The 22,286-nt window shown below is 40.5% G+C and overlaps 1 protein-coding gene across 2 annotated transcripts in view; it reads right to left on the bottom strand.

Annotated features, from left to right (window-relative positions):
- Positions 1–22,286, bottom strand: part of gpc3 (glypican 3) — a 334,992-nt gene that overhangs the window by 265,617 nt on the left and 47,089 nt on the right. For both annotated transcript variants that reach the window (XM_061928018.1, XM_061928019.1), the window contains exon 2: positions 15,014–15,175. In XM_061928018.1, coding sequence (XP_061784002.1) covers positions 15,014–15,175 — 162 coding nt within the window. The remainder of the gene's footprint in view (positions 1–15,013; positions 15,176–22,286) is intronic.

Genomic DNA, 22,286 nt, shown 5'->3' with positions numbered 1-22,286 from the left:
ACACTCTCACACATCCGTGCTCGACATTATAACAGTTCTGGCGTCTCATGTTTATTAATTGGGTTTGCTCTTTGGACTGGAGTGTGTCTGCCCTGAGGGTCAGACTGTGAGCGTTGGACTGTGATGAAAGTCAGCCGACAGCATTGTGGTCTGCGGATGTGTCACACAGAAACTGCCTCCGATAGGTAAAATGCTTTTTAAGAGAATGTAATATTTAAAAACTATATTTTGTTTTTTAAGAATGGGTTTTCATCTGTTTTTGGGGTATTAATGGCAGCTTTTCCAACATTTAGAGGTACCAATCCAACATGGAGCCTGAAGATGGATTTGGAATATCTTCTATTAAACAAAGCAGTCACACAGGAGGAGGAAGGCTCAATGGCGGGGAGGACGAGGTGGCAAAGGCTGAATGATTGCATCACAAACAAAGATCTGGAACAAAGCTTCAAAGCAAAGACGCTGTGTCGTCAAAATCATTCTGAAAACTGATCCAAGTGTGCGAGACTCTTAAAGGGGAACATTATCACAATTTCAGAAGGGTTGAAACCATTAAAAATCAGTTCCCAGTGGCTTATTTTATTTTTCGAAGTTTTTTTCAAAATTTTACCCATCACGCAATATCCCTAAAAAAAGCTTCAAAGTGCCTGATTTTAACCATCGTTATACACACCCGTCCATTTTCCTGTGACGTCACATAGTGATGCCAATACAAACAAACATGGCGCATAGAACAGCAAGCTATAACGACATTAGCTCGGATTCAGACTCGGATTTCAGCGGCTTAAGAGATTCAACAGATTACGCATGTATTGAAACGGATGGTTGTAGTGTGGAGGCAGGTAGCGAAAACGAAATTGAAGAAGAAACTGAAGCTATTGAGCCATATCGGTTTGAATCGTATGCAAGCGAAACCGACGAAAACGACACGACAGCCAGCGACACGGGAGAAAGCGAGGACGAATTCGGCGATCGCCTTCTAACCAACGATTGGTATGTGTTTGTTTGGCATTAAAGGAAACTAACAACTATGAACTAGGTTTACAGCATATGAAATACATTTGGCAACAACATGCACTTTGAGAGTGCAGACAGCCCAGTTTTCATCAATTAATATATTCTGTAGACATACCCTCATCTGCGCTCTTTTCCTGAAAGCTGATCTGTCCAGTTTTGGAGTTGATGTCAGCAGGCCAGGGAAGCTAGGGTCGATATTCTTCTCTTGATCATCTTCGGTGGCATAAGGGACGGTGTGAGCCATGACATCCAGGGGGTTTAGCTCGCTCGTCTGCGGGAACAAACTGCCGCCATTGCTTGCCGTGCTACCGAGGTCCTTTGTCCCTGAATTGCTCACACACTCCAGCAGATTCAATGGGGGTCTGGCGGCAGATTTCTTTGACTTTATCGTTGGAAATGCATCTGCTTTGAGTGTCGCAGGATATCCACACATTCTTGCCATCTCTGTCGTAGCATAGCTTTCGTCGGTAAAGTGTGCGGAACAAACGTCCAATTTCTTGCCACTTTCGCATCTTTGGGCCACTGGTGCAACTTGAGTCCGTCCCTGTTCGTGTTGTTACACCCTCCGACAACACACCGACGAGGCATGATGTCTCCAAGGTACGGAAAACAGTTGAAAAAACGGAAAATAACAGAGCTGATTTGACTCGGTGTTTGAGAAAATGGCGGATTGCTTCCCGATGTGACGTCACGTTGTGACGTCATCGCTCCGAGAGCGAATATTAGAAAGGCGTTTAATTCGCCAAAATTCACCCATTTAGAGTTCGGAAATCGGTTAAAAAAATATATGGTCTTTTTTCTGCAACATCAAGGTATATATTGACGCTTACATAGGTCTGGTGATAATGTTCCCCTTTAAGAAGTGATTATGGACATGGAATATGAATCATGTTCAACAACATACACATTTTTTTATTTAGCTTGTTTAGTACGATGAATGTGTTTTAAGGCAGAAAATACTATTTTACTCAATTTATAAGAAATGTTTACAGTCAATCGCATTCATTTGACCAATTGTTTTTTTTCCATTTGAAAGAGAGATTTTTTTTCACAATTATTTTTTAGAGTAATGAAAACATAATTTTTTTTCTTTTCTATTTTAGATATAATAATTCAATGGAATGAATGGCTAACAAGCATATAAAATAGGTTTTCATCAGTCATTAAAAGCATTAACAGGTGTTTGATTGCAGAGGGAGAGAAGGAGAAGGTAAGCAAACAATGCTATCAAGAGAACGAATGACGCAAAGAGGCACAACATGGCTTTGAAAGGCCAATACAGGCCTGAGTTCTCCCTTCGGATGATTAATGATATCATATCCTGCTTTGTTGAGGTGGACAAATACTTTTTGGGGGAATGAAACACATTCTTTTGGGTACATGTAGTAAATTCTAACTGTCGGAGACTTCACCTGGCTTTGAAGGTAAATAATTATTATGATATCTATGACAACATTTGCAAAATGTTGCATGATATTTTTTGTGTTAATTTGTATTCAAAGTAAAAAAAAAAAAATTTTAAACAAGGGTTCATTGAAGTAGTGTGTCTGGGGCAGGGGTAGCTAAATTGCGGCTTTAGAACCGCATGCTGCTCTTTAGCGCTGTATGAAAATGGAAAAAGATGGTGGAAAAAAAAAGTTATATGGTTTCTGTAGGACGACAAACATAACGCAAACCTTTTTAATTGTTAGAAATCCCACTCTTTTTAATAAAAATACGTCATTGATGGGTCTTTGGCGAGCGCCATTTTGTCTTAAATTTGGCAGACCTTGAACGTACCATAGTTTGTTTACATTTACAGCTTTCTCCAACGCTGCCAGCGTAAAACGTGTTTTATGCCACTCTTTCTTTGTCTCATCTTGTCCACCAACGTTTTATGCTGTGCGTGATTGCACACAAGTGAGCTTTGTTGATGTTATTGACTTGTTGGAGTGCTAATCAGGCCTATTTGGTCAGTGCATGGCTGCAAGCTAATCAGTGCTAACGAACTATTTGGGCTAGCTGTATGTACATATTGCATCGTTATGCCTAGTTTGTAGGTATAATTGAGCTCATTTATTTTCCTTTATTTGTGTCCAATGTTCCCTCTAATTTTTCATGTGTGTGAGCAAACGCAAAAAATCCCTGAGCATTCAGTGGAGCCCATGTGAGCAACATCAGACGTGCACACTGTGGCTACACCAGCAGCACACCTGTCCCAAACCTGACTAAATAACAAGTTCAATCTCCATCCATCCATCCCTTTTCTACCGCTTGTCCCTTTCGGGGTCGCGGGGGGTGCTGGAGCCTATCTCAGCTGCATTCAGGCGGAAGGCGGGGTACACCCTGGACAAGTCCCCACCTCATCGCAGGGCAAACACAGATAGACAGACAACATTCTCTTTTTATTATAATCAAAAGACAGCAGTCATTTCCATGAGGTTATTTTCTAATATACTGTAAGTGTTTAGGCCCACTTATAATGACAATAACAAAAAATATTGTTTTTCATGAACTGTGTACTTGTATTGTTTGTCTGGGTGGAGGTCCTGCTTTGGAAATAATTTGTACCCCTTTCAGACATTGCATTTAGTTCCCATTAAAACATTCACATGTTGCACAATGAGATGTAAGCAGGGGATCATGTGTACATTCCTGCAACTTCCTATTTGTAAAAAATATATTTTTATTAGTATTTATTTAATATACTAACAGCATTTCATGATTAATATTTATAAATTACGATTCCTAATAAATGACACTAGAATAAGCACACATTTGATTGGTAAATCATAGTGTAACAACCTGGAATGACACTTTACTCAGTGGCCTAGTGGTTAGAGTGTCCGCCCTGAGATCGGTAGGTTGTGAGTTCAAACCCCGGCCGAGTCATACCAAAGACTATAAAAAATGGGACCCATTACCTCCCTGCTTGGCACTCAGCATCAAGGGTTGGAATTGGGGGTTAAATCACCAAAAATGATTCCCGGGCGCGGCACCGCTGCTGCCCACTGCTCCCCTCACCTCCCAGGGGGTGATCAAAGGGGATGGGTCAAATGCAGAGGACAAATTTCACCACACTTAGTGTGTGTGACAATCATTGGTACTTTAACTTTAACTTAACTTTATGTGTGGTGTTGGAGTTGTCCGACTTTTTGTGTGGCTGTAAACGCATCACTGGCTAAGTGCCATATGTGCATGTGTTGGCGCAAGTGAGAAAGAGCGAGCGGCTGCTGTTGATATAACAAAGTTGCTTTTGGTCTGGTTTGCAATGCAGAAAATGACCAGTTTTGTTAGATATAAATTGTTAAACGCTTATTTTTTTATTTGATTTTGTGCGTGGCATAGATTTGCTGTGCGCAGAGGACACTTGAGCAGTGCGCAATTGCACAGGCGCGCACCTTAGAGGGAACATTGCTTGTGTCCTCTCTGTATTTAATTTATATTTGCATGTCTCATGGCATATTATCTGTATGTAATATTGGCTGCATTTCTGATTGTTGTTTGTGTGCCGTTGTAGACCACAGCAAACTTTACCCAGCTTTCAAATACTGTAGTAAATCCATTAGAAGAAGACAGCCTGCAGTTTCCTTTAACTTGGACACACACATCTATACCTTTGGCCATTCTAAGCCAGTAATTTCCTCTGAGAAGACTCCTTTTTACTAATGCTATCCAATTTTGTAAAAATGTGTAGAAGAAATATTAAATTTCAACATCATGTGTTGCTTTCATTATAAGGTAAGGTTTTGAATTTTTTGCAGCTTCAGACAGATGTTTTTTGTATTTTTGATACAATATGGCTCATTCAACATTTTGGGTTGCCGCCCCCTGGTCTAGGGAATGGCACGTGCCACCTTGAGAACCCGATAGGCCACACCAGGTGAAGAATACTAACGCAGTAGGACAGCGGCCGGTGCGTACATATCCTGCAGGTGGTGGTAGTGTTCTTAAACTAGGGATGTAACGAGATGTTTTGAGGCTTCGAGGTGTGTGTCGAGTAATGAAGCGGGCGTTTCCGCGATCGGGTATGGAGGCTTGCTTCCTGTAGGGGAAGAGCCGAAAATGATGGCATAAAAAGCCTCGCTGTCCGGCCATACAACTCCACCACGTAGGGATGCAGTTCCGGTTTTGCGTATTGTAAAATGTGATATTTCTACCTGAATTAATGTTTCTGGTATTCTGTACATTACATGTTGTACAAGTTAATGGTATGCATACGGTTAGGAACTTGCATGGCTGCTGTATTTGTGACCCCAAGATGCAGGAACCAGGAGAACAACCAGCAGGTAAGATCATTTTAATGTATTTAAACAGAGAGGCAACCAGTCGTGCACACAGCGGTTCTCAAAACATAAGCAATCCTGGAGCCCTGAGGAGCAGGCGAGGCAGGCATAAATAGAAGCCTGCTGATTAGCACCAGGTGTGGCTCGACTGCCAACCAGCAGCAGGTGAGGGGAAAACATCGCTCAGCAGGACAAGCAGGAAATTGAACCAAAATAAAAGCACTGATAGGAGATAAACACAAAACAAAGAAGCACAAACAGAAATGAAGTGACAGATCGTCACACATACCTCTGCATGACAATGTTTTAATGTTTTCTATTTAATAATAAAATGTAAAATTCAGCCTGATAAACATTCTGTAACTGTGGACTATCAATCAAAACAGGTTGTAAAATAATATACTGTACATCTTATTTTAATCCGCCAGTCTCAAAATAAAATGTAAGTAAATTGCCAATCAATCTGTCATTTAAACATTGTTGAATAACTTTTCACTGCCCTCTGCAATGACTTTGTGTCAAGTTATGTACTGATACACTCTCCCAAAATAGTCATGATTCGTTTACCAAATTAAATTCCCAGCATGTGCAAGACTGGCTTCCCATTTTAAGTATTAAAGAGCACCCAGCACAGGTTTGCAGATTCTCATTCAGAGCTAAATTGAAAACATTGGGCCATTACCAGTGAGGCAATCATGGCACGCGGGGGAAGCTGATGTTATGATCTTGCTAATGTGAATCAAAATGAAATTTGAGTCCATCACAAATCAGAGTGGGCGCTGCAATGATTTCATCGCACATTATCAGCTCAGTGTGCCATCAAGATATCAACCAGGGCTCATTAGTTTGTCAAATAGCAAACAATGCATTCTGCGGGAGAGACACGCACCATTAAAAAGTCCTAACATTTTACCTATTTCCTGCTATTGATCTTATCTCGAAGTGAGGCCTCGTGTTTATGTCGTCCTACTGCTTAAAGAGAAAGCTATGTTGTCATTGTTGTTTGGAGAGTTCGACGACAAGAACAAAGTGAAGCTTGGGGAAAAGTGAGAGGAGCAGGTGTGGAGTAGGGGGATGCAGGCACTTTGATCCGTGCTCGGAGCGAGTGGTGAAGAGCAGAACCCAGAGAAGAGCAAGGAAGATTGCAAAGAATGCATTTGATTCCCAATACTGGCAGCATGAACACATGAAGAGAGAGGGAGACCGTCAAACAGATTGGGCAAGACACAGATGGAGAGAGAGGATGACAGGGTCGGAGATAAAGCAGAGGGAGACGGAGAAGACCAGGATGTTAAAAGGATTCCAATGTTTTGGGAGTTCTCTGCGGCCCTTTGCTAAACCAATTAGTATTGAACCCTTTGTAGGAAAGTGCAGCGGTCTCTAACGTTGTTAGCTGTAGACAAGCAAAGCCCACAGTCGCCTTTAGAGCCATGTTTTAATTGCCATGCCAGGCCAATGTGTTCACAGGAAAATCAGCCCTGTGAGTCCAGTTTTATGACGGCAAAAAGAGAGTCATAGCCATACTTGCCAACCCTCCCGGATTTTCCGGGAGACTCCCGAAATTCAGCGCCTCTCCCGAAAACCTCCCGGGACAAATTTTCTCCCGAAAATCTCCCGAAATTCAGGCGGAGCTGGAGGCCACGCCCCCTCCAGCTCCATGCGGACCTGAGTGACGTGTCGACAGCCTGTTTTCACGTCCGCTTTCCCACAATATAAACAGCGTGCCTGCCCAATCATGTTATAACTGTAGAATGATCGAGGGCGAGTTCTTGGTTTCTTATGTGGGTTTATTGTTAGGCAGTTTCATTAACGTCCTCCCAGCGCGGCAACAACACACAACAGCAGTCACGTTTTCGTCTACCGTAAAGCAGTTCGTCTGCTGTAAACAGCAACGTTGTGACACTCTTAAACAGGACAATACTGCAATCTACTATACATGCATATGTGACAATAACATCTAGGGCTTTTAGAGAGTGCAGTGCACAACTGCGCACACAACAAGGAGACGAAGCAGAATGCATCATCAGAGAGGGTGTTCAGCATGGTTAGAAAAATAGTGACAGAGAATAGAACAAGGATGGACAATTCAACCCTTAACTCAACAATGAGTAGATGAGTGTTATGTGTGTGTATATGTGTAAATAAATGAACACTGAAATTCAAGTATTTCTCTTATATATATATATATATATATATATATATATATATATATATATATATATATATATATATATATATATATATATATATATATATATATAGCTAGAATTCACTGAAAGTCCAGTATTTCTTATATATATATACATATATGAAATACTTGACTTGGTGAATTCTAGCTGTAAATATACTCCTCCCCTCTTAACCACGCCCCCGCCCAAACCACGACCCCCCCCCCCACACACACACACACACCTCCCGAAATCAGAGGTCTCAAGGTTGGCAAGTATGGTCATAGCCAGTGTTGGGACTAACGCGTAACGCGTGACCATAAGTTAGTTGTTAGTTCCGGCGGTAACTAGTAATCTAACGCGTTATTTTTTATATTCAGTAACTCAGTTACCGTTACTACATGATGCGTTACATGTTATTTTTTATGTAGTATCGGCTATAAACAGAAGATCTGAGTGTGTTTTATTGGAGCGCTGCGGTGGAAAAGAAAAGGCGTGCTTTGTGTGGGTGGGGGCGGGAGGGACTCCCATACCGTAGTTGAGGAGCGCAGGGGAGACGTTCCTCCAGGGCCTATGTACTTCGGGGCTAACAACCTTCACTTTACTCGGAAGTGGGTCTTTACAGCTGAGGGTGAATGACGAGGCCGGCGGTTTGTTGCAACTTTGTGACTTTATTGGACGCAGCCATCCACCAAGCTAGAGCACCTGCACGCACTCACTGTCGCCGTTCCCTCACCTCTCTCGCCCACTCACTCACTGACGTCACTCACCTCACATGCTGTCATATCTTAAAGGGCCACACACACACACACACACACACACATACACTACTCTCATAACAACTAACAAGACATCATGGCGAAGCCAGAAGTCGAGTTTTTTAACATGGAAACATTCTCAATACTTTTCTTTTGTCGAGCACAAAGAAAATAACATTTTAGTTAAATGAAAGTTGTGTCTTGGATCAAAGATCCTATCTACTTAAAGTTAAAGTTAAAGTGCCATTATGTTGCAGCTATTTAAAATAGTTTTGTCAATTTGTTCTGGCCTGAAATAAATTGGCCCTTTGAAACATATCTTTGTCTTTGTGTGTTGTATGTAGACCACATTGCTTTCTGAGTTCAGTGATGCAAATGCATGTCAAGTTGATCAACAGATTGTATAATACTCCGGTACAATAACAGTACTGAAATAAAGGCTAAAAGGGCATTAATGGGAGCCTTTAAAAAAGGGGGAAAAAAAGAAGTAACTAAATAGTTACTTTTCACAGTAACGCATTACTTTTTGGTGTAAGTAACTGAGTTAGTAACTGAGTTACTTTTGAAATAAAGTAACTAGTAACTGTAACTAGTTACTGGTTTTTAGTAACCAACCCAACACTGGTCATAGCCTTGGCATGGGAGTGAAAACCCAGAGAAGCTTGTTGCCGTGGAATTGTTTGACCTACAGTATATTTTAAGGGATTACAAATGTGTAGAAACCAAAACAAGTCTTGCTGCCATCAGCTCGTGGTCCAAACACACCAAACGAACAAGCAATAATATCTCCATTTGTTTTTTGGCCAAATTCTGTTGTCAGAGTTTTTGGAAAAAACTTTGCAAAACACAGAAGACACACAGGCAAGGGTTTCTAAACTTTCTAAAATTAAAATACATTAATTATTAAAGAGGACCGAGATGAATTCCGTCTTTTATGACTTATAAATGTTTTTGCAATATTGGATACTCATCAATAAGGGTCATGCATTTTGGCGTGAGTTTGTACGCAGTTTTGGATGACTCTTGTTTATGCAGTCTGGCTACATTGTGACGTCATTAAAGGGCTCCTGTTATGCAAAACCAACTTTTCTTACCTGTTGGTACTTGTTTTCGTGTATTTAGGATCTCCATGAGTCCCGATAATGTATAATCATTCCATGGAGGCATGGCAGAGTTATTTATAAAACAATCTTGCCAAATGAGCAGTTTGGAATTCATGACTTTAGTGACGTATATTGCCTTAGTTATATATCGTAGAGCTTTGCACAACTCCACTATTTGTATTCTGTTGTAGTCCAAAGTTGTAGTCAATAAGTTCCTTATTTTTCTCTGTCCTCTTGTTGTGGGGCAAACTGGCTCATACATGCACATGACGTATAATTCTAATCTATATCCATCAGTAGACTAGCGCTAAAAACTACAACATGGCTGATGGGCGATAATGTAGTTGAAGGGGGCTTGGTCTGAAGGAAGACTTGGTATGTAAATAACGGTTAGTGGGGAGACCCACGTTGCGGTCAATGGGGCTCAATGTCCGGGCCTGGCTCCAGAGGGGGGCCCGGTGATCCGCATCCGGGCGAGGGAAATCTGAGTCCTCGTTTATTCTTCATAAAGGTCTTCGAGCTGCTCTTTGTCTGATCCCTCACCTCGGACTTGTTTGTCTTGGGAGACCCTACCAGGGGGCATAGAAGCCCCCGGACAACACTGCTCCTCGGATCATTGGGACACGCAAACTCCTCTACCGAATATTTAAACTATGTCCTTACTCTCTTTTATTTATAAACAAATATTTGAGCAGATACAAGTCAATATTACACAATAACAAAAAAAATCAAAAACTACTATCTACTAATTTAAATTATTTGTTTTTTGCCCTCAAAGTCCTCCTGTTCCCAGGGAATTATTCCCGGAGTTTGTAAATATTAACAAAAGCAACAAATCAAATCAATTTAATCTCTCATACACTTGGTATCGACACCACCAATGTATGGATCGGTCCGCCCTCTTCTAACATGCCATTTACAGACTGTAACAACGCTGACACACCAACACTTGTTATACTATCCTCTCTCAAACTCGTATTCTACTTGTTCATTTCCTGTTTATAGCTGCTTATTTTCTGCTGTAACGTTCTTCCATCTACACTTCTTAAACTTTACTAAGCACTTATTTCTTCTGTTGTTTCAAGCTAGCTTATTACCATGCCTGCTCCTGGCTTGTCCTCAATGTGTAACATATTTAGCCTCCTCCTCCAGTGATAATAATACATGATAATGATATTTAAAGGGGAACTGCACTTTTATTTTTTTTTAAGTTTTGCCGATCATTCAGAATCTTTATGTAAGACAAAAACACATTTTTCTTTTTTTCTTTTTAATGCATTCCAAATCGTAAATAAACGTTGGAAAATGTCAGTGAACAATGGAGTCAATAGGAGACACTCTATTCCGCCTGTAAAGTGTTCTAAAAAAACATCCAAACCCCTCCAACGTTTTATATACACACTGTACGTATATATGTAATGTAGTAACAGGCACATTCATAATATCATGTAATATTTACGTGTTCACATCGTTCACTTTTTCCTTTGACAACAACACTACTACACATGCAGACTTGATGAGAGCCAACAAACATAATAAAACAAACACTTACTGTACAATGTCTGCTCTCACTGTGATGATGACTGATGGGATGTTCATATATTCTCGTTTAGATTAAGAATATGCAAAGGGTTAAAACAAAAAATTTGTGTCTTTTTCTGTCTTTCTTGCCATCTCCTGGTCTAAATTGACCAACTCCTCGGTTGAGGTTTATGGCTACAATTTTCCACAATCCATGAGGTAAAACACGCAATTTATAATCTAGAATTAACGAGAGAGCAGCTCCCCAGCTATTGATGTCAATATAGCAGCATAAAATAGTTACCTCTCTGTGATCAAAGCGCCGCTAAAAATAAATCCTTAACGTTAGTGCTTATAGTAACGATATCGCTAAAACTTGGTTAATATTCAGGTCACAAAATGTGAATGGAGTATTGTTGCCGTATGTGTGACATGTGTTCTTGTCCCACATAGTGATTGGGAATGATGGGCCAAATTAAAACAAATAAAATAAATGCAGTTCCCCTTTAAGATACTAAGAAATACAAATTTGCCGTAATGGAGGTGATTATTATTAAGTTAAAGCAGCGACTCCACACTGTATGGAGTTACATAATTACCTGCTAACCGCTTGTCAGTCGGGGGACTAAAAATAAATACAGTATCAGAATTTGTGATCGGAATTAAAAGATATTAATCTGTAATGGGGATAATAATTAGGGATGTGTTAAAATGTAATATCGGAAATTATCGGTATGGTTTTTTTTATTATCGGTATCGTTTTTTTTTGGGTTTTTTTGTTTTTTTTCATTTATTAAATCAACATAAAAAACACAAGATACACTTACAATTAGTGCACCAACCCAAAAAACCTCCCTCCCCCATTTACACTCATTCACACAAAAGGGTTGTTTCTTTCTGTTATTAATATTCTGGTTCCTACATTATATATCAATATATATCGATACAGTCTGCAAGGGATGATTGTGTGTGCTGCTGGTCCACTAATAGTACTAACCTTTAACAGTTAATTTGACTAATTTTCATTAATTACTAGTTTCTATGTAACTGTTTTTATATTGTTTTACTTTCTTTTTTTTTCAAGAAAATGTTTTTAATTTATTTATCTTATTTTATTAAAAAAATTTAAAAAGTACCATACCTGGTTGTCCAAATCAGGCATAATAATGTGTTCAATACACGACTGCATATATCCGTTGATATCGGTATCGGTTGATATCGGTATCGGTAATTAAAGGGTTGGACAATATCGGAATATCGGATATCGGCCAAAAGCCATTATCGGACATCCCTAATATTAATAAATGGAAATCAAATAAGTTCAAATAAGTAAGGAGATCAAAAACATTAAGGATACAGACTTAAATTACTGGAGTAAAAATGTTGCCTGGATCACCCAATTTACTAATCATTTGTGTCCAGTAATGCAATAATTTATTGATGATTATTGATGTATGAAACAAACAGGCGCAACAGCAAATCAAAACCACAAATTAAACTCTGACCAACCATCAGTACAAACCTGGACATAATGGTAATATTGTGGTTTGATGTGTGTGGATGCCCGGCAACATGTTTCTACTGCCCACTTTTTGGACGGAAACAGCAACAATGTCTTTAATGCCATTTTGGAAAGTTCTGGAGAGTTCATTTTAATTTGGATCCAAAGTGACATAAGACAACGAACACACAAATTGTTTGGCATATTAGCAGGGAAGCGACAAAAATAAGTATGTTAAATTTGTCAGCAGAGTCGGCCTGTCGCAGCAACACTATGTGATTTTTTACAGCCACAACCACTGTGAGGGCCACATGGTCATGGCCTGGGCTTTTGTAAAGACTTGAAGATTTTCTTTCTTTCATTTAAATCCATCAGTTATAAAACTACAACGTTATAAAAATGAGAACATTTAAAATAATAAAACTACGACGTTATAAAAGTTAAGAGATTTTGCTGACAAAGTTAATAATACGATTGTTTTGAATCAAATTAGGAATGTTTAACACTACCACCACTTGCAAAAATACAAAATGGTTCCTTCTTTCTGATAGCGGCGAACTGAGCATCTTAGGCTTTTCACTCAACACAGACGTTACGTCTTTAAAGCTCACCTTTATGCATTGACACACAGCGCTAAATGTTGAGAACCAGGATGATGTGATAGAAGACATTTTTTAAATATGATAAATATTTTACTGGCAGCATCAGACAAAGCTATGTTTTAAAGGCCTACTGAAATGCGATTTTCTTATTTAAACGGGGATAGCAGGTCTATTCTATGTGTCATACTTGATCGTTTTGCAATATTGCCATATTTTTGCTGAAAGAGAACATCGACGATAAAGTTCGCAACTTTTGGTCGCTGATAAAAAAGCTTTGCCTCTACCGGAAGTAGCAGACGAGTAGCGTGACGTCACAGGTTGTGGAGCTCCTCACATCCGCACATTGTTTACAATCATGGCCACCAGCAGCGAGAGCGATTCGGACCAAGAGAGCGACAATTTCCCCATTAATTTGAGCAAGGATGAAAGATTTGTGGATGAGGAAAGTGAGAGTGAAGGACTAGAGGGCAGTGGGAGCGATTCAGATAGGGAAGATGCTGTGAGAGGCGGGCGGGACCTGATATTCAGCTGGGAATGACTAAAACAGTAAATAAACACAAGACATATATATACTCTATTAGCCACAACACAACCAGACTTATATTTAATATGCCACAAATTAATCCCGCATAACAAACACCTCGGGCGTCACGGTGGCAGAGGGGTTAGTGCATCTGCCTCACAATACGAAGGTCCTGAGTAGTCTTGGGTTCAAAACCGGGCTCGGGATCTTTCTGTGTGGAGTTTGCATGTTCTCCCCGTGACTGCGTGGGTTCCCTCCGGGTACTCCGGCTTCCTCCCACCTCCAAAGACATGCACCTGGGGATAGGTTGATTGGCAACACTAAATTGGCCCTAGTGTGTGAATGTGAGTGTGAATGTTGTCTGTCTATCTGTGTTGGCCCTGCGATGAGGTGGCGACTTGTCCAGGGTGTACCCCGCCTTCCGCCCGATTGTAGCTGAGATAGGCTCCAGCGCCCCCCGCGACCCCAAAAGGGAATAAGCGGTAGAAAATGGATGGATGGATGGAACAAACACCTCCCCCCTCCCGTCTATACAACCCGCCAATACAACTCAAACACCTGCACAACACACTCAATCCCACAGCCCAAAGTACCGTTCACCTCCCCAAAGCACATATATTTCCCCAAAGTCCCCAAAGTTACGAACGTGACATGCACATAGCGGCCGTGTTTGTGTTGCTGAAGTCGGCCGCAATACACCGCTTCCCACCTACAGTTTTCTTCTTTGCTGTCTCCATTGTTCATTGAACAAATTGCAAAAGATTCACCAACACAGATGTCCAGAATACTGTGGAATTTTGCGATGAAACAGACGACTTAATAGCTGGCCCACATGCTGTCTCAAAATGTCCTCTACAATCCGCAAAGTCACGCGCTGACGTCATCATACCGAGACGTTTTCAGCAGGATATGTCGCGCGAAATTTAAAATTGCACTTTAGTGAACTAACCCGGCCGTATTGGCATGTGTTGCAATGTTAAGATTTCATCATTGATGTATAAACTATCAGACTGCGTGGTCGGTAGTAGTGGGTTTCAGTAGGCCTTTAAGTATATCACCTTTGCCTCCCATAGCAAATAACTGTAGTGTTCAAGAAAACTTGTATAAACTTTGACACTGAATATTGCATATGGTAGAGTATAAATACACTGGCATTAGATATACCTGTAGATACTGCTGCGGTTTAAGGATGTGCAAAGTGTACTTTTACTGTGATGAAAATACTTTGACTACACATTTAGACCACTGAAAATTTGTTTTCAACAGTTGGCTGCTCTGTTAAATAGCATATTATTTTTTTATTTTGAATCACATTAGCAGTTCTACCTAATGAAGGGTTCTTTTATTGACTATCTTGAGTGTTGTCTGGACTGCAGCTGTTTTTCACTCTGAATAACACAGCTGTGAATGCGCTCCAATCCCAGGGGCAACATGTCTGCCACCTCGAGCCGCACGACATCTAAAGTCACTTAAACAACTCGTATTTGTGTTTAAGAGCTCCTGGTTGTCTCTTCCAACAACCTCGCCAAGAAGTGTTAAACAAGTTTCATGTTCTTACCTTGGAAAATAGCTGCGTTCTGGATGATGAGACGTTTGAGTTGGGCACTGACAACCTGCAGGCCAGACTCTATGTTGCTGCGAGCCGCTACCTGATATCGCTCCTCCATCTTTTTGGAACAGCAGGTCGGGCCTTTGGTTTGGCACACCTGCAGATCAGCACCTGGCAACGACAGAGACGCGATGTAAAAATCATATGTTGGATACTACAAACTCTGTTTCCATATGAGTAGGGAAATTGTGTTAGATGTAAATATAAACGGAATACAATGATTTGCAAATCATTTTCAACCCATATTCAGTTGAATATGCTACAAAGACAACATATTTGATGTTCAAACTGATAAACATGCAAATAATCATTAACTTTAGAATTTGATGCCAGCAACACGTGACAAAGAAGTTGGGAAAGGTGGCAATAAATACTGATAAAGTTGAGGAATGCTCATCAAACACTTATTTGGAACACCCCACAGGTGTGCAGGCTAATTGGGAACAGGTGGGTGCCATGATTGGGTATAAAAACAGCTTCCCAAAAAATGCTCAGTTTTTCACAAGAAAGGATGGGGCGAGGTACACCCCTTTGTCCACAACTGCGTGAGCAAATAGTCAAACAGTTTAAGAACAACGTTTCTCAAAGTGCAATTGCAAGAAATTTAGGGATTTCAACATCTACGGTCCTTAATATCATCAAAAGGTTCAGAGAATCTGGAGAAATCACTCCACGTCAGCGGCATGGCCGGAAACCAACATTGAATGACCGTGACCTTCGATCCCTCAGACGGCACTGTATCAAAAACCGACATCAATCTCTAAAGGTTATCACCACATGGGCTCAGGAACACTTCAGAAAACCACTGTCACTAAATACAGTTCGTCGCTACATCTGTAAATGCAAGTTAAAGCTCTACTATGCAAAGCGAAAGCCATTTAGCAACAACATCCAGAAACGCCGCCGGCTTCTCTGGGCCCGAGATCATCTAAGATGGACTCACGCAAAGTGGAAAAGTGTTCTGTGGTCTGACAAGTCCACATTTCAAATTGTTTTTGGAAATATTCGACATTGTGTCATCCGGACCAAAGGGGAAGCGAACCATCCAGACTGTTATCGACGCAAAGTTCAAAAGCCAGCATCTGTGATGGTATGGGGGTGCATTAGTGCCAAAGGCATGGGTAACTTACACATCTGTGAAGGCTTCATTAATGCTGAAAGGTACATACAGGTTTTGGAACAACATATGCTGCCATCTAAGCGCCGTCTTTTTCATGGACGCCCCTGCTTATTTCAGCAAGACAATGCCAAGCCACATTCAGCACGTGTTACAACAGCGTGGCTTCATAAAAAAAAGAGTGCGGATACTTTCCTGGTCCTCTGCAGTCCAGTCCTGTCTCCCATCGAAAATGTGTGGCGCATTATGAAGCGTAAAATACGACAGCGGAGACCCCGGACTGTTGAACGACTGAAGCTCTACATAAAAAAAGAATGGGAAAGAATTCCACTTTCAAAGCTTCACAATTAGTTTCCTCAGTTCCCAATCGTTTATTGAATGTTGTTAAAAGAAAAGGTGATGTAACACAGTGGTGAACATGCCCTTTCCCAACTACTTTGGCACGTGTTGCAGCCATGAAATTCTAAGTTAATTATTATTTGCAAAAAAAAAAAAAGTTTATGAGTCTGAACAGCAAATATCTTGTCTTTGTAGTGCATTCAATTGAATATGGGTTGAAAAGGATTTGCAAATCATTGTATTACGTTTATATTTAGATCTAATACAATTTCCCAACTCATATGGAAACGGGGTTTGTATAACAGCAGTCGTCTCAGATGAGACACCAATTGAACTTCATTAATCTGAAGAGTCAGAGTTATTTAGCAGAGCTGAAATTCAAAAAAATAAATAGCTTCTAAAAATACGAGTCCTTTTGATACACAGTCTTGGGCTGTGTTTTCCACAGAGAGCAATTTGGTCAAGAAAAACTTTGGGACCACTCAAAGCTGCACTCAGATCAAAAAATCCCTTTTTTGCAGCAAGTTAGGAGCCAGGGGCATACTGGGACTGGTAGACAAACAAACCCAGCATGCTCTTTATGTAGGACATCACAACAACCACTGATAAGACTCCTGAGGAATAAAATAAATAACTTGTGTGCACCTTGCAAGTCATGCCGAAGGTTGTTTGCACATCGATTGGTGATAACTAATTGGACTCACATGGAACTTTTTCCAAAGTACGCACCAAGGAAAGTAAAAATTTGAATGTTTCTCCGAAGCAAACAAATGACAGAGAGCAAAGTTAGCATGAGCAATTTTAGTGAAGATGCCCCATCCCATCCATCCATTTTCTACCGCTTATTCCCTTCGGGGTCGTGGGGGGCACTGGAGCCTATCTCGGCTACAATCGGGCAGAAGGCGGGGTACACCCTGGACAAGACCCCACCTCATCACAGGGCCAACACAGATAGACAGACAACATTCACACTTACATTCCCACACTAGGGCCAATTTTAGTGTTGCCAATCAACCTATCCCCAGGTGCATGTCTTTGCAGGTGGGAGGAAGCCGGAGTACCCGGAGGGAACCCACGCAGTCACGGGGAGAACATGCAAACTCCACACAGAAAGATCCCGAGCCCGGGATTGAACTCACGACTACTCAGGACCTTCGTAATGTGATGACACTAAATTCAATTTAACATTTGAAAATTAATTTTACCAAAAGACTGTTATTGGGGCAGCACAGTGAAACAGGGGTTAGTGCTTGTGCCTCACAATACAAAGGCCCTGGGTTCGATTTCCAGGCTCGGGGTCTTTCTGTTTGGAGTTTGCATGTTCTCCCTGTGACTCCCACCTCTAAAGCCATGATTGATTGGCAACACTAAAATTGGCTCTAGTGTGTGAGTATGAATGTTGTCTATCGATCTTTGTTGGCCTTGAGATGAAGTGGCAACTTATCCAGGGTGTAACCCCGCCTTCCACCCGAGTGACCCCGAAAGGGACAAGCGGTAGAAATTGGATGGATGGATGGATGGACTATCTTAATGAAGAAGGCAGTGGCAAGTCTGCATTAAGCAGGCAGGCAGTGCCTCATCAGATGGCGCTGTTTTTGTTACTTTCCAATATGTAGTTTACAGAGATGGGAGTAAGTCAATGTACTGTATTGCAAGTCTAAAATAAGTCTCAAGTCTTTAATCCCAAAGCCAAGTCAAGTCTCGAGTAACTGCGAGAGTCTCAAGACACCGGGGCTAGCTCTACGTATGGGCAAGAGAGGGCAGAGCCCCCTCAAGTAAAGTTGAGAAAGTACATTTTAAAATACCCACAGTATGTATATATGACAAGTTGACAAAATTATCCGCAGTAGTGTAGAAATCTGCTGAAAAAGCCACAGGCTACAAGACTTGTATGATATCATCTTTCCCCTTCTCTGTCCCTTGTATATACAGTACATGTGCACAGGGACGGCATAGCTCGGTTGATAGAGTGCCAGCAACTTGAGGGTTCCAGGTTCGATTCCCGCTTCCGCCATCCGAGTCACTGCCGTTGTGTCCTTGGGCAAGACACTTTACCCACCTGCTCCCAGTGCCACCCACACTGGTTTAAATGTAACTTAGATATTGGGTGTCACTATGTAAAGCGCTTTGAGTCTCTAGAGAAAAGCGCTATATAAATATAATTCACTTCACTTCTCAACAAAAGAACTGTTAACTTATGAGAGTAGAGTACAGTATGTGTGGGTAAAAGAGGGCACTGCAGTTTTGTAGTATATTTTGAACAGTTTTTATGGAAGTATCAAGTTTCTCAGTAATTTTAATTGGTTCTACTTCTATTCTTTTATTCACAACACAATTGGCACAGCTCTTGTAGCAGAAAAGGCTCTTGAGATATAATGCATAAGAAGAAAGAGGCAGGGTTTAATGTACTCTGACCAATAAGTGCAGACTCTTTACAAGACTATGCCTTGTGGTTTTATGATCTAAGGATGCTTATATTCAATCATAAAGTTTAACAAGTTTTAATAAAAGACTACACTTTAGGTGAAACTTAGAAACGGCAGTTAAACCCTTAAAATTAACACCATACTCTCTGACAGCAAGAGAAGTCCAGCTTCTAGAATTCTTAAAATTGTAATATTCAAATTGACAACTTTTTGTCATTTATATGAACTTTATCAGTTTATAGTTAGGTGTTCAGTTGAGTGATCAGTTAATGGTTTAAAATCCATTATTTTGCTCCTGCACTTTACCGTATTTTTACCGAGTATAAGTCGCTCCGGAGCATAAGTCGCACCGGCCGAAAATGCATAATAAAGAAGAAAAAAAAACATATAAGTCGCACTGGAGTATAAGTCGCATTTTTTGGGGAAATGTATTTAATAAAACCCAACACCAAGAATAGACATTTGAAAGGCAATTTAAAATAAAGAATAGTGAACAACTGGCTGAATAAGTGTACGTTATATGACGCATAAATAACCAACTGAGAACGTGCCTGGCATGTTAACGTAACATATTATGGTAAGAGTCATTCAAATAACTATAACATATGGAACATGCTATACGTTTACTAAACAATCTGTCACTCCTAATCGCTAAATCCCATGAAATCTTATATGTCTAGTTAGTTAGGTGTTCAGTTGAGTTGAGTGATCAGTTAATGGTTTGAAATCCATTACTTTGCTCCTGCACTTTACCGTATTTTTACCGAGTATAAGTCGCTCCGGAGTATAAGTCGCACCGGCCGAAAATGCATAATAAAGAAGGAAAAAAACATAAGTCGCACTGGAGTATAAGCCGCATTTTTGGGGGAAATTTTTTTGACAAAACCCAACACCAAGAATAGACAATTGAAAGGCAATTTAAAATAAATAAAGAATAGTGAACAACAGGCTGAATAAGTGTACGTTATATGACGCATAAATAACCAACTGAGAACGTGCCTGGTATGTTAACGTAACATATTATGGTAAGAGTCATTCAAATAACTATAGCATATAGAACATGCTATACGTTTACTAAACAATCGGTCACTCCTAATCGCTAAATCCGATGAAATCTTATACGTCTAGTCTCTTACGTGAATGAGCTAAATAATATTATTTGGTATTTTACGGTAATGTGTTAATAATTTCACACATAAGTCGCTCCTGAGTATAAGTCGCACCCCCGGCCAAACTATGAAAAACAAACTGCGACTTATAGTCCGAAAAATACGGTGTATACAGGGTAAGATAGAGTCATCTGGACGTGATATTTACTTCACTTGACACGTCCACAATAATCATGAATCAAGTCTTTATCGTGTTTGTTTTGTTCCTATGCACTAGCAAGGAAATTGAACACTGTCCAAAAAACTGTACTACCATATTTTTCAGACCATAGGGCGCACTCGATAATAAGGTGCACTGCCAATGAGCGAGTCTACTTAGGTCTATTTTCATTCAAAAGGCATATCGGATTATAAAGCGCATAAAAAGGGGTCTTAAAATGTATTTTTTTCCTGCATTTAAAACACTTCCTCGTGGTTACATACATAACATGTAACGGTGGTTCTTTGGTCAAAATATTGCATAGATTATGTTTTACAAACCATCTTTAAGCCGCTTTCTGACCGTCTCTTCAGGATGCGCCGGCTTTGGCTTTGTAGGATTACTCGTTTGCATCAAAACAGTTGTTTTTGTCACTACAATAGGGAAAAACTATCCTCCTGGTTTTAGAGTGTAAATATTTGAGGTTTTGGCACCAGCCGCTAGACCAGATCAGACCAATCGAAGTATGTGAGCATGAACTGATGAAGCCTACTCGGATGATAGGCGAAACGTCTTCCAAGACAAACCAAACAGCCCAGTTGCGATTGATTGAATACCCTGAGATTACAATGACCTGGATGAATGAGAAAGCCTTCATAGACAAGCCGGCAATCCTACAGCACCCCATTTGTGGACTAGGAGACTACGGCCATTGAAACTCATTCAAACTCTTTATTAACTAAAGCTAACACAATCCACTAAAAAGATTCAGCACAGCATCCGCCAGTGCCCGCCCGGGTCTGAGCGAACAATCCTAGCTGGGCTAATGCAGCTCTGTCGCACGTCACTTAGCAACACGTACCGTCTTTTAAAAGGCACATACACGCACTCTGATCCCATGAAACATCTAAACTGCATATATGCATGATATGACAAGTTTGTTTTAAGTAACACAATAATTACTTATTTCATAAATAATTACATTTATCAAAGAGTAATTATGTTAGTAATTAAATTATGTTTTTGGCAAAGTAACAAGTCACTATAATTGATTACTTTAAGTTTTTTTTTTTTCAAATACTGTCAAAAACACATGCTTCGCCAGGGAGGGAGCAACAATGAGGACAAAAGCACGTGAGCAAAAAATCAAGAGAGAATGTGCGAGACTTTTTAAAGCTTGGCTATCTCTCCAGCACTGGTATTGCTAATGATTTTACTTACTCCAATTTGTAGAATAAATTGTCGATCTCGAATTCGAGTCACCTTGCCCAATTCAGACAAACCATTAGAACAAAATAACCAGGAAGGACTACGCCCTTCAGAATAGGAGATCCAAACACTAGCGAGATAGGTAGAGATATATATATATATATATATATATATATATATATATATATATATATATCAAGGCCTGGATGGCCCTAAATTCTTAAATTTCAATGAAAAGAAGACAGAAGTAATAGTGTTTGGACCTAGTGGTACCTGTGAGCTCCCCCCTGTTGACTTTGGGCCCTTGGCTTTGCACGTTAAGGCCATGATCACCAACCTGGGCTTTCGTATTGACAGTGATTTTAAATTGGACCGCCAGATTGGCACAGTGGTGAAAGCCAGCTTTTTTTTATTTACGTCAGCTGGCCAAGGTTAAAAACCTTCTTTCTAGGCAACAATTTGAGACAGTAATCCATGCCTTTATCACATCTCGGCTGGATTACTGTAACTCTTTGTATTTTGGAATTAGTCAATCCTCCCTCTCACGTCTGCAGCTGGTCCAAAATGCAGCTGCCCGACTTTTAACTAACACAAGAAAAAGAGAGCACATTACTCCTGTTTTAGCCTCCCTCCACTGGGAGCTGCCTGTGTCTTTTAGAGTCCATTTTAAAATGATCTTACTCGTTTTTAAATCCTTACGTGGTCTTGTCCCACCTTACCTCTCTGAGCTGCTCCACCTCTATGGCCCCACCCGGTCCCTCAGGTCAGCTGATCAGCTGATCCTGGAGGTACCCAAATCAAAGCGCAAGCTCAGAGGGGACAG

The sequence above is a fragment of the Nerophis lumbriciformis genome, linkage group LG35 (assembly GCF_033978685.3).
Source record: "Nerophis lumbriciformis linkage group LG35, RoL_Nlum_v2.1, whole genome shotgun sequence".
In the NCBI taxonomy this organism is placed as follows: Eukaryota; Metazoa; Chordata; class Actinopteri; order Syngnathiformes; family Syngnathidae; genus Nerophis; species Nerophis lumbriciformis.
This window is presented reverse-complemented; position numbering and strand designations above follow the sequence as displayed.